This window comes from Nothobranchius furzeri, chromosome 15 (genome assembly GCF_043380555.1).
Source record: "Nothobranchius furzeri strain GRZ-AD chromosome 15, NfurGRZ-RIMD1, whole genome shotgun sequence".
NCBI classification, from domain to species: Eukaryota; Metazoa; Chordata; class Actinopteri; order Cyprinodontiformes; family Nothobranchiidae; genus Nothobranchius; species Nothobranchius furzeri.
Genome location: NC_091755.1, coordinates 49,784,814 through 49,797,131, shown reverse-complemented (window position 1 = coordinate 49,797,131; position 12,318 = coordinate 49,784,814). Strand labels below are relative to the sequence as shown.

At 42.9% G+C, this 12,318-nt stretch overlaps 1 protein-coding gene across 1 annotated transcript in view; it reads right to left on the bottom strand.

Moving 5' to 3' along the window:
- The window catches only part of cpne9 (copine family member IX), a 142,795-nt gene extending 139,252 nt beyond the window's left edge, over nt 1-3,543 (bottom strand). The window contains exon 1 of the mRNA XM_015968603.3: nt 3,321-3,543. Coding sequence (XP_015824089.1) covers nt 3,321-3,400 — 80 coding nt within the window. The 5' untranslated portion in view covers nt 3,401-3,543. The remainder of the gene's footprint in view (nt 1-3,320) is intronic.
- Nucleotides 3,544-12,318: the final 8,775 nt, after the last annotated feature.

The window sequence follows — 12,318 nt, the reverse complement described above, 5'->3', positions numbered from 1 at the left end:
CATCATGACCCAATGTGTCGTAAACCATCGTTCCCAACCAAGGGGCCATTTTGGTCTGAATTTGAAGTGGCAAAAATTGTAGTTCCACCCTCATCCACTATGGGCAGTTCCTTATTGACTCCCATGTTAAAATGCTAATTTCACAGCAGAAATAAACTTGTTTACAGTCTGGTTCAAAAATATTTTAGGTTTAAAATATCTAGTTTACATTCATGACGACTGAGGAGGTGGATTTTTTGTAACTCTTCTGTTTAAGTGTAATTAAATGCTTAAAATCTGAATAATTAATGAGCATCAGAGCTATGTCAGCGCTAGTGCTGGGAGCTAGCTCTGGGGAAGGCCTCAGCCTGGGCCTCAGGTTAATAGATGTTTGGCCGTTTCAACTCTCTTAACTTTAGTTGTGTCCTCTATGTGTTTGTGTTTGGATGTTAATCATGGAATTATTTGGACAAAGAGGGCAAGCTGTGGTTATTGATTGCATTAACAGATCTACCAAGCAGTTTCAGCTTCTTTTCTATCAGTAAGTAAAATTATAAGTCTGTACTTCATTTCACTGGTTGAATGGGAGAAAATGCTGCTTGCTCAAAGATGGGTTGAAATGAAATGTATTGGTCGGGCTGGCTGGCTGTCTGGGTACTGAAACTCCTAAGCTGTTAGCTAGCAGAAGCTTCAGCGCTTCGCTGCTCCACTGCGTTACGTTTCAGCAACGTGCCTCCCCCTTCAACAGCACAGCGGCAGTCCTGCGATCGGAGATCTGCAAACCTGCTGCTTCATCCTTGTGGAGGAAGCCCAGCGAGGTGGGTACCCAACCCCTCCTGTCTCTCAGCCAGGAACAGCTGCTACGCGCAGGAGGCCACAAGCTCCCATCTTTCGAGGGCTCAGAGATGTGCTGTGTGTCCGCCTTGCTTCCATGCTAGGAATCCACTGCTCTTTGGGTCGATTTTGGAGTCACTTTACCCCGTTTCTCTCGCTAATAGCAGAGCTTGAGTTAGCATTTAGCTGATCCCCCATTGATCTCAGGGCGCTTGTCTCTGATCACAGCGGTCTGAGGCTCTGCTTGTACTTCAACAGCCTTAGCCCCACAAGCTACCAGCATGAAAGCTTGGCACGGAAGCCAGGTGGCCGGGTGGGTGTGCTACCCTGGAGCTCATTCCTAGCTTCTTGGGTTAGCTAAGTTAGCTAGTGGCTACATTGGTTAATTTGGTTCCAACCCTGTTCCAGCCGTAATGGCCCCACCCTCAGCTCCATCGCTCTCCCTGTTTTTGGATTGTCTGGATGTGACAAGACATGTGACACTGCCAAAATAGCGGTGGTAGGAACCTCCCATTTGGCTTCAAACCTGCCCCCAACAGAGCAATGAGAGGGGTATGTCCATCCTTTCTGCATGTTGATTTCCCAACACAACCACTTATACTCAGCTCATTGTGGTATTTCGTAAACACGTGTAGCCTACCAGCCACTGGCCAGTTCTGGTTCCCTTACATCTGATGTGGATCTCGGCAATGACTGAATTGATACGCCTTCATTTTTCTGTTTCTTTTGCTTCGAGTTCATCAAAAGTTGGGGATTTTTTCCCAGTATTTTAAGTTGATAGAGAAGGAAAATCATGCCAAATTTTGACTCGATTATCCCATTCCAACAAACTTAATGAGGCGCCTAATTACCGTAAAGGCTCCAAAGATAATCTAAAGATAATAGGATAATCCTATTGTGAGTGGTGCAGAGCTCCGTGGTCTGCTTGGAAACACATTAGAAGCACTCTGATTATAAATCGGAGGTACCAAATATGTTGGCTAGCCTTGGTGGAACATTGTATCTCGCAGTCAATTTCCCCTTTGTAGAATTTACCCTGAAGCTCCAACAAGTAAGAAAAGTGACAACACCTTTCTCAGTGGCCTAGTGGTAGAGTGTCCGCCCTGAGACTGGGAGATCAGGGGTTCGATTTCTGGTCGGGTCATACCAAAGACTTTGAAAAAATGGGACCCAATGCCTCCCTGCTTGACACTCAGCAATAAGGGGTTGGATTGGGGGGTTAAACCACCAAATAGTTCCCGAGCGCGGCTGTGTCTACCGCTCCCCCAGGGGATGGGTCAAATGCGGAGAACAAATTTCGCACACACACCTGTGTGTGTGTGACAACTAATGGGACTTGAACTTTAACTTTAACAATGGAAGCACACCTGATGATTGCTTAGTTCTGTATAGTTTTCTGACCATTTTCATCATTGCTTGTTTGTTGGTCAGGATGTGGACGTCCTACAGTGTCTTAGCCCAGTCATTCTCCACCCCTCTTAGTGGAGCCTCCAACAGGACATCTAGTGAATTCCACAGATGTGTTTCACTCATTCCATACCTTCCACTTTGGGTTTATGCAGTCTGAGACCATCTTCCTGATGTTATATTCTAATTAGTAATTTCTGGGTGCATACCAATCCACATCCTCCCTACTTTTGCTGAACTTTGGCTGAAACCCTTCCTGCATTCTGGGAGTTTTGATGTCATGTCCTGATATGCTGTCTCCTTCTCTGGCCAGACCATTCTGTCATTCCATTAGTCCTTGTCTGAGTTACGTCTATTTGACACTGTTTTTGCATTAGGTGTCACAGCGAACCAAGACAAAATACAGCCTCCACACTACAGCACACTGTGGAGAAAACCCTGATGTCTAACATAACAAACCCAAATCATCCCTGCTTTCATATGAGCCCAGCTTTCACTCCCAGGTCCGAAGCTGTCTGTCCGACTCGGGTCTGTCGACTTCACATCCAGGTGATCTCAGGAGGATCTCAGGAGCAACAGCTACTCATAATTCAAGAGTGAAATGGAAAGACAGCCAGCACACCGCCGGGCAAGCAGGCGGGCGAGCTGGAGAAAAAATCCTGCTGAGCTTTAGTGATCGGTCACTCACTCAGTCAGTCAGACGATCGTTCAACTGAGGAAGCCATCAAATCCGGGTGCATAAATAAGTCATTTTGGTTTAGAGAAAAAATAAGAAAAAAATAATGAACTGAAAAATGCATTTGTTCTATTTTCAGACATTTATTCCATGGTAATAGACACTGCCAGTGTCCAGACTTCATTAATTAAGGGATTTTAAAGATAGATAGATAGATAGATAGATAGATAGATAGATAGATAGATAGATAGATAGATAGATAGATAGATAGATAGATAGATAGATAGATAGATAGATAGATAGATAGATAGATAGATAGATAGATAGATAGATAGATTCTTGTTAATAGACTTAATTAAACAGGTAAAAATAGACTTTTATTAGTGGGGGACATTAAAACACAACATGTGGTGCCGGGTCTTACCTGCATGAAACAGTAACTTCTATTTTAGTTGCGGGGACTCTGGTGTTGAGAGGGTCGAATTCCCCTATCGATGCCATCATCTCGACTCACGATGCTCGTGAGCATCCGCAGAGACAGAAGAGGACAGGAGAGGAGAGCTCCGATCAGTCACAGCCGGATCCTAATCGCAGTAAATCCATGATTGTAGAGGAGATATTTCTCTGGGTTGCTTTTTTCCCCTCTCCTGATCAGAAGCGGAGGAGGGAGACAGAGGGAGAGAGAGGAGGAAGGATGAGGCTGACGGTCGGAGAGGCGCGGTGAAAGTTGTGAGGCAGATTTAAAGTTCATTCATCCCTCACGCGCTCGCGGTGAGCTGAGCTCCCCGGTGTCTGACCGTCCGGTGCTGGGGAGGAAGGAGGAGAGCGCCCCCTGCCGGAGTCATCGGAAACAACAAGGGTGCTCCTTTTTCTACTCCTTTAGATGAAAAACACCTGACTCTCACCTATAAATGAATTTATACAAACTAATATTTTCTTAGCTCTTAAATAAAACATGACAATACGACATTTCAGTTTTAAGAGGTCTTTTGGTTGTTTTTGTGTTGTTTTGTTTGTTTAGTAATTTTTTAGACATTTCTTTGTGTTTTTAGCTTTTGATTTTATTCCCTGTAGTTACGCTCTTTTATTTGGTCATTTGTTGACTTTTATGAAACTCTTTAGACTTGAAGTTTTATTTATTTTTCTCAGCTTCCATTAATGTTGCATTGAATCACCCAGGATCCATCTCATCCCACCTGGTTAGTTAATGTGTCATCATCAAGTTTATTTATTTCATTTACTTGTAGTGGGACAGCAGTAGCTCAGGAGGTAGAGCGGGTTGTCCAGTAATTGGAATGTTGAATGTTAGATTCTGGCTCTGTTATTGCGTGCTTGGGCAAGACACCAAACCCACCTTGCCTTTACCATTTTGTTAAGAACATAATCTCGTAAATACAACAGATTTAGCCTAAATAAATAAATTATCCATCCATTGTCTCATGTACAAAGCATAACACATGAGAGCAATAACATTAGCACAATACCAAACAGTAAAACAATAATAATAATAATAATTAAAAACACAAGGAAAACATCAAATAGACTGAAAAAACTATTAAGTATTATACGAGGAGTACTGTAAGAAATAAATCAACCAAAAAGTTAAAGGTCAACTTTACCCATAATTTTATTACAGCAGTGGTCATGGAGGAATATTCACCTTGTGAGTAATTCTCTGGGGAAAACAGCTCCGGTGCACTTGACTGAGGATGCAGAAGTCAACTAAAGAAAGAAGCAGCTTCAGGTGACAGGATGTGGTACAAACATTGTATTGACCCTTTGCACGTGACATCACGCCACTCATGTGACCGCTCCCTTCGGACGGCAAAAAGACCGTTTACACCCGTAGAAACTCCAGTGAAGGTAGTCTAAACACGCCAGTTTGTAGCCTTTTATCATTTTTATTTAGTTGATGTGACAGTAAAATGGTTTTAGCTTGCTGCGTGGTTGGCTGCACTAACAGACAAGGATGTAAACTCAACTCGTTTTTTCTTTTTAATAACTTTGATGGAGACTGAGGATGGAGATGAACTGCAGCGGCCGATAGAACGAGATTGCGGATACAAGCGGCCGAAATGAGTTTCCTCCGTAGGGTGGCTGGGCTCAGCCTTAGAGATAGGGTGAGGAGCTCAGACATTCGGGAGGGACTCGGAGTAGAACCGCTGCTCCTCCGGATTGAAATGAGTCAGTTGAGGTGGTTTGGGCATCTGGTCAGGATGCCTCCTGGACGCCTCCCTGGGGAGGTGTTTCGGGCATGTCCTGCTGGCAGGAGGCCCCCGGGTCGACCCAGGACACGTTGGAGAGGTTACATTTCCAATCTGGTCCGGGAACGCCTTGGGGTCCTGCCGGAGGAGCTGGTGGAGGTGGCTGGGGGGAGGACGGTCTGGAGCTCCCTAGTTGGGATGCTGCCCTCGCGACCCGGACCCGGATAAGTGGAGGAAGACGACAAAAAACGAAATCTAACTGCTTTTCTGTTTATATTAATCTCTATGTTAGTTTTTACAGATAACTTGTCTTTGTTTGCATGCTGTCCACATGCAGATATCTGTTACATCTACAAATCTGGACCCGATGAAATCCAGGTCTTAAATAAATCATGTATCACAAAGGATAGAAATCAGAATGCTGGTGCATATCAGTGCTTTATTCAAGCTGTGTTCCTGTTCTGCTGGTAAGGATCTCAGCTCATGAGATGCAGAGAAATTAAGAGACATCCGCAGACTCACAAACAAATTGGATAAATTACCATAAATACGGGATGGGAACAATCACATTTGTTTGATTAAGAAATGATCAGACTGAAAACTGGAATACTAATCACCATCATGGCTCATAGGAGGAGAGGAAAGGTTGATGAAAATTGGTTTGTTTTAATCTTGTAATATTCTATTGGAATTTGGCGACAGGACATGGAACATGTGATGGTTCCTAAATGAACTCTGCAACAACCCTGTTGCAGAAGTATAAATTATTTGTAAAGCCAATGAAACCATAAAAGAGGAGCATCATTCTTTTCTGATTTTTGTTCCTCTGCCTCCTCTCTTCCCCTGCCTCCAATACTTAACAGGGATTTTTGGCCAAGTGTGTTCCTGTGTAAAACTTATGAATCATTACTACCTTACCCATGGTGGATGGCTTCCTGGCTATGTTTAAAAAAGAAAAATCCACACTGACTGAGAACAACATTAATTTACATCAAAGATCTCCAATCTTCATAGTTTGACCTTTATTAAGAGCCTTCGCCCAACCTTTAGTTTCCTACTGGATGGATACTTTGGCAGAAAGTTAAAACAGACATTCAGGTGAAACTCCAAAAATCTGAATATGGTTCATTTATGTCAGTGATTCAACTTAAAAGGTGAAATTAATATATGAGACATACTCATTCCATGCAAAGCCTGGTAGTCCTTATTTGTTATTATGTTCATGATTATGGCTTATAGCTTATAAAAACCACTAATTCAAAATCCACACGAAACGGAATTTAACACATTCACAAAGAGGACAGCATGTTGATTATATGGGTCCATCCCAGACAACAGCTGATGTATAATTATAATTATTATTAAGGTTGACACCTGGAGCTGAAACGCTCCTGGTTGAAAATGAAGATTAAATACAAAATCGTTAAGATGTAAATCCAATTAGATCTCAATTTTAAAAGTTTGAACTCCACATTTATTAATAATTTAGCCTTTAAAGGGACTTTTCAGACTTTTGAATTTTTATGCTCGCGATTGCCCCCTCAGGCCAAAAGCGTAACAGCAGCTTCAATAGTAGGCTCATCTACGAGGCGCGCATGCTATACGTGCACACTCCTTAACGAAAATAACAGCTGAGTCTGTCAGCTCCATGTGTGTGTGTGTGTGTGTGTGTGTGTGTGTGTGTGTGGCCCGGAGGACAGAGGACAGGAGAACGCACAGCTAATTAATTAAATAATTTGGTTCTGTAGCTTTCTCTTCAGCACAGCCGACAAAGGTTTAAGATGGGTCAGTCCTCCTGCATGCTCAGATCATTCCCTTCCCTTCCTTGAAAAATTATTCCAAAATGAAAGTTGAACCCACATCTTTTTTATCCGTGAATTCAATGCCTTTCGGCGAGTCTCAAATAAAAATTTGGGCGTCTTGTTACTGTAAAAAAATGATCATTAAGTAAAAAAGAAACTCCAAATAACAAACTATGTTCACACCCGGAGTCATACCTGCGTCTTCAGCAGGAGAGTCTGACGTCTTACTAGGTGAGCTAAAGCACCAGTGACGTTCATCGTATTTGTAACGTTTATATCCTTGATGACAACTGAAACAATGTCAATCCAAAGAACGGTTTTGGGTGAAAATGGCTATTTTGTTGCTAATTTGCAGGCAATATCTAGAAGAAAGTTCTACAGAAAGTAGCTAAGGGTCCTCAGAAATGTACGTCACTTTGTCACTAGGCGTTAGGAACAGCGACAAAGTGGCACTGCCTCTCTCTCGCTGCTGCTAAAGCTACGGATAGCAAATGCTACGGGCTATGCCTGAGCGTGAACGCGCATGAAGCAGCCTGCTCGACCCGAGCATCTCTCTTTTTCTGTGATTTTACAGAAAAACAGGCAATCACAGTAAAAATGCCAGGGCTCATTCTACAGGACCAGGGCATTGCAGGAGAATGTATGAAGAAGACATTTATTATTTCTATACACGTTTTGACTGTCAAACTTCCTTAGAGTCCATTTAAAAACAAAGCTGCCACTGCTGCTGCCGCTGTGGGCCAGCAATGTCGCTAATTAACCGCTAGGTTGATGCCCGCCACTGACAAGAAAAAGGGGATGTCACTTTCCTTGTCCAATCATGTTCACCAAAGTTAAGCAAGCTTAGCTGCAACCCTGCCACGAGCAGGTTTGTTCTCCAGCAGGTGTTACCATGGTGAATGGGAGGGGCTTCAGGCTACCCATGTTCGTGAAACCGATTCTGGGGCAGTTAATGGGGATTTTCAGAAGAAAGCCTGGTTCTGGGATTAGCTTGCTTTCTGGAACAGCCCCCTGAAGCCAACTAGGAAGTGGCACAAATTGTAGTTCCACCCGCATCCACTAGGGGTTGGCACCAGAAAGAAGCAAATCCTCATCGACTCCCATGTTACAAATGCCAACTTTATAGCAGAAATAAACATGATTAAAGCCTGGTTAAAAAACACTTTAAGTTTAACTCATTCACTGCAAATAACTAAAGATGTCATTTTAAATCCAACCGTTCGCTGCCAATGACGACTAAAGTCGTCATATGCATTTTTTTACTGTGTGGGCGTCGGACGAGCCCCCGCACCATGAGAACAAGCATCTCAGCTCTATAGCCGATCTTCATCCACGTATGTCACACGTCATGTGATCAGGATGCAGAACATCCAAGTGTTAAGAGATGGTTTTGGGCCGTTCCTGTAAAAAAAAGTGAGGTGCGAACCGGAAAAGCTTCTGCCGATCCCAATTCAACAACGGATTATGAAAGAACGGATAATGCTCGAAACGCGCCGATTTTTCCTTATGTAAGAGGTGAGTCTCCACTTTGTTTTGGTTGTTTTGGCATCGACATCCTCCTAGCACACAGCATTCTGTGACTCTTTAAAAATCAGTAAAAACTGTGAGAAATGCTGGCAGCGAATGAGTTAATGTGCCTATTTTACCATCATGACAACTCAAAGGGAGGTGAAATATTTTCTAACCATTCGATTTTGATGTAATTAAATGATTGAAATCGTGAATAATTAAATGTGACTGACTTTCTGAGGGAGACCACAGAAACACCGCAGCTCCTGAGTTGAAGGTAGAATCGGTTGACCTCGTTTTTCTGGCTGAAAGTATACCCGCAAACCTCTGTTAGCTTTGGTTAGCTTGTAGCTGGGAACAATGGTGGTGTCAGATCCTCATAGTTCCTCTCTCAGCTCCACCTCTTTGCCCATTTTTGGATTGTCAGGGTGTGACAAAACATGTGACACAGCCAAGATGGCGGCAATCCAAACTGCTCATTTGTCTTCAAATGAGCCCCACAGAAAGCTATGTGTGGGGTTTGTTCAGGATTTCTTACAGTCATTTGTGTGTACCCAAGTTTGCTCCTAGATGGAAGACATCTGGTTCAAAATCCCAGCTATGTGTCTACGCAGCCTTAAAGGGAAACTATGCAACATTTTTATAGTTTTAAATCAATTTCTTGAGCCAATATGTGCTAAAATTACCCTTTACAGAGACCTCCACCTCCCTCTGTGGCCAGAATATCACGCCTGCAACTTCACAGTGCTGGTCCAGTCCCTGTTGGACTAACCCCGGGTTTCCACGGGAGCCGTCAGCAGCACGTCTAGCTGCTGCTTGGCCCTTCCCACGAGACGCGACGCAGCAGAGGAGCAGCTGTCACCGACAGGGCACGAAGTCACACGAGTGACTTCGTCAGTAAACACAACAACAAGCAGGAGAAAACTACAACATGGCTCCAAAATGTTTGTGTTTTTATATTCTGTCCGTTTTATAATCGCCAATACGGACCTGAAAAACAAAGGAGACCGCTAGCTAGGTGATAACTTCTCACGGGGCCGCACAAGTAGTAACCTTTTTTAAAGTAAAGCGACCGGAAGGCAGTACGTTCTTTATTCTGAAAATCTCGGGAGCTTCTCTCCATTTCCGCGTCCGATTTCCTGTCTTTCCTTCCCCCAAAATGTCGAACTTGACCCATTTCAGAGGCGTCGCGCGTAGGAAATAGAACCGGCGCGTAAAGGCCGCGACATGCTGCTCCTGAGACGCGGCCGACTCGCGCTGCTGACGGCTCCTGTGGAAAAGGTTCTGTTGACCACAGCCGTTCCTATCAGCAGCTATGACGTGCTGCTGCAGTAACGTGCTGCTGACGGCTGCTGTGGAAAGCCGGGGTAAGAGTAGGCAGTCTGCAGTCTGCTTCCAGCCCTTTTCTTGCATTCTTAGTTTGTGAACACAGCTATTTTTGTTTGATTTAGTGCTGAACTGCTCCCGTAGACACTAATGAAGGCTGAGGAGACCTTTCACCTTTCAGATTAAGGTGTTAAAAAGACAAATGCACAGCGAGGAGATCTGTTTCACTTTTGGTTTCACTAACAGATCACTAGAAGATGCTAAAAGCAAGACAAAGCTGCATTGTCTCCCTTTTACTATGTTTTTTTAAACAGAGCTCCTTCTAGAAGCTATCTACAAAAATAATGATTTTGCATGATTTCTTACTTCAAAATGGCAGAAATATTCATTTAAACTACAAGTATAACTTCATCAAATCTACAGTTATTTATATTTTTCCTGAAGCATGTAATCAAACAGCTGAGCCTCCATATCTGCTGTCAATTAGCCGAGCAGAAAAAAAAGCAAGCTGTCATCCTTTAATGATGCGTCTGCACATCTAAATCTGGAAGGACTACTTTACTTATAATTGTCATTAATCAGGTCTGCTATAAGCATCAGGAAACGTCGTTAAAGCCTCACACCAAGACAAAATAATTTTTTACAGGACAGAGCTGCAAAATGTATTTTTAGAAGCTGCTGTAAGTTTGATGGCTACATTTTCATGCATATTTGCCTAATTAAAAAGAGAAAGGTTTATGAATGGAAAGATGTCTGTTTCTAACAGATAAAGATTATGAGGACTACACGGAAGAGTCAAAAGGAAGCTCGTGTTCTGCACAACTGGGTCGAATCAGTGTCTAAAATATGCATGACTATATGGTTGTTCTGAGGTTTTGGAGAGTAAACGTCGCTATCAGGTTCCCGCTGACCGCGCTGCACAGCATTAATGACAAATAAGCATTCCTATCATCCCAACGTTTGTGTGTGTGCACATCTGCATAAGTGTGTGTGTGTGCAGATCCGGTCAGTTTTGAGGCTGATCAGGCAGAAATTGAAAAATTTCATGGATCAACGAAACAGCAGTGAGAGGAAATGGAAAGTGGGACAGAGGTGGAGGGGAAGGGAGGTGGAGGGTAGATTGAGAGGAGTGCAGAAGGACAGAAGAGCAGTTTCATTTGCTTGGTTTCCGCTCTCCTGTCCATGGATCGTTTGTAACAGGATGTAATCACACGATGAAGGAGCCACTAAAAGTCTCTTACAATAACAAACTAGGGCAATTTTTTTTTGTTTTTATTTATTTTTTAATGTTCTATTTTTAGATCTTCAGTTCCATCTGAGGTCACTTTGCCCTGGAAGTTTTTCAGAGCCCTTCGTCTCCGAGATAATAGGTTCGGCCATTTTCAAAACCACAAGTGTTGGGGTGGATTCATCTTTATTTTGGTCTCAAAGTCAAAACAAGGAACAAAAAACTACCTTTCTGAGCTTATTTTGGAGAGAGAGGGAGAGATTTCTAAAATAGCCGTTTATTTATGTCTGTTTAATCTGCTGTAGTGGTTTTTGAAGTCTGGTGAATCACATAGATTCAGAGTCTCTCTCTCTCTCTCTCTCTCTCTCTCTCTCTCTCTCTCTCTCTCTATTTCTCTCTCTCTCTATTTCTCTCTCTCTCTCTTTCTCTCTCTCTCTCTATTTCTCTCTCTCTCTCTCTCTCTCTCTCTCTCTCTCTCTCTCTCTCTCTCTCTCTCTCTCTCTGGGAAGTATGCTCATCTGGGATGAGATGATTTATAATTCTGACTCATCTCTAACCACGGATTCACACAAGAGTGCGCTGATTAGAACAACACAAGCTGTTAATTATAATGAAAGCCTTACCTCATTCATTCTGACAGAAATACAGAAAGTACCACTCTTTGATTTAATGTCGAAGGTGTTATTTGTAATACTGACATCCTGTGGTCAAATGTGGTCACTGCAGTCCATTTTTAAAAATATTACTTCCTCACCCCCGTTCCGTGAGTTCCATCGCTGTTGCCAGTAACGGATCAGCACCAGAGGGTTCTAGATGACAAGCAAAGATGACTCATGCACAGTAAGTTGATAAGAATTGTCATATTTGATGTTAGCACTCTTGGGTGTTTTACAGTAGGGACCTACTTCACCTATTATAGTAGTTTGTCTCCGGCATAAGAGAAAGTATGGCTTTTTGCCACCATTTTGCTGCCCGCTTCCTGGTATAGTTCAGAACGATTCGTTAAATAACGTAAAAACCACAATTGACTCGTTTTATTACCTCACACATTTCACTGTAATATTGAGTTGTTAGTATTTGAAAAAGTAGCTGAGATATTTTTAGAGCCGAATATTTGCTTCTGTGTCACCGTTAGCATTGTTAGCTCAATGTTAGCCTCTAGCCTTCTATACCCGACATTAGCGTAAAACAAAAAAAAAATGCTGTGGCTTATTATGGGTTCAAGAAATAACTTCTGGGTCACACCTGTTTACTGGCTTTGTTTCTATAAACAACTCTGGTGCTTTTGCCTGTCGAATTACAAGTGCCAGCGCTGATGAGTTAGCTCGCTGCAGATTTGGCAACCTCACAAAC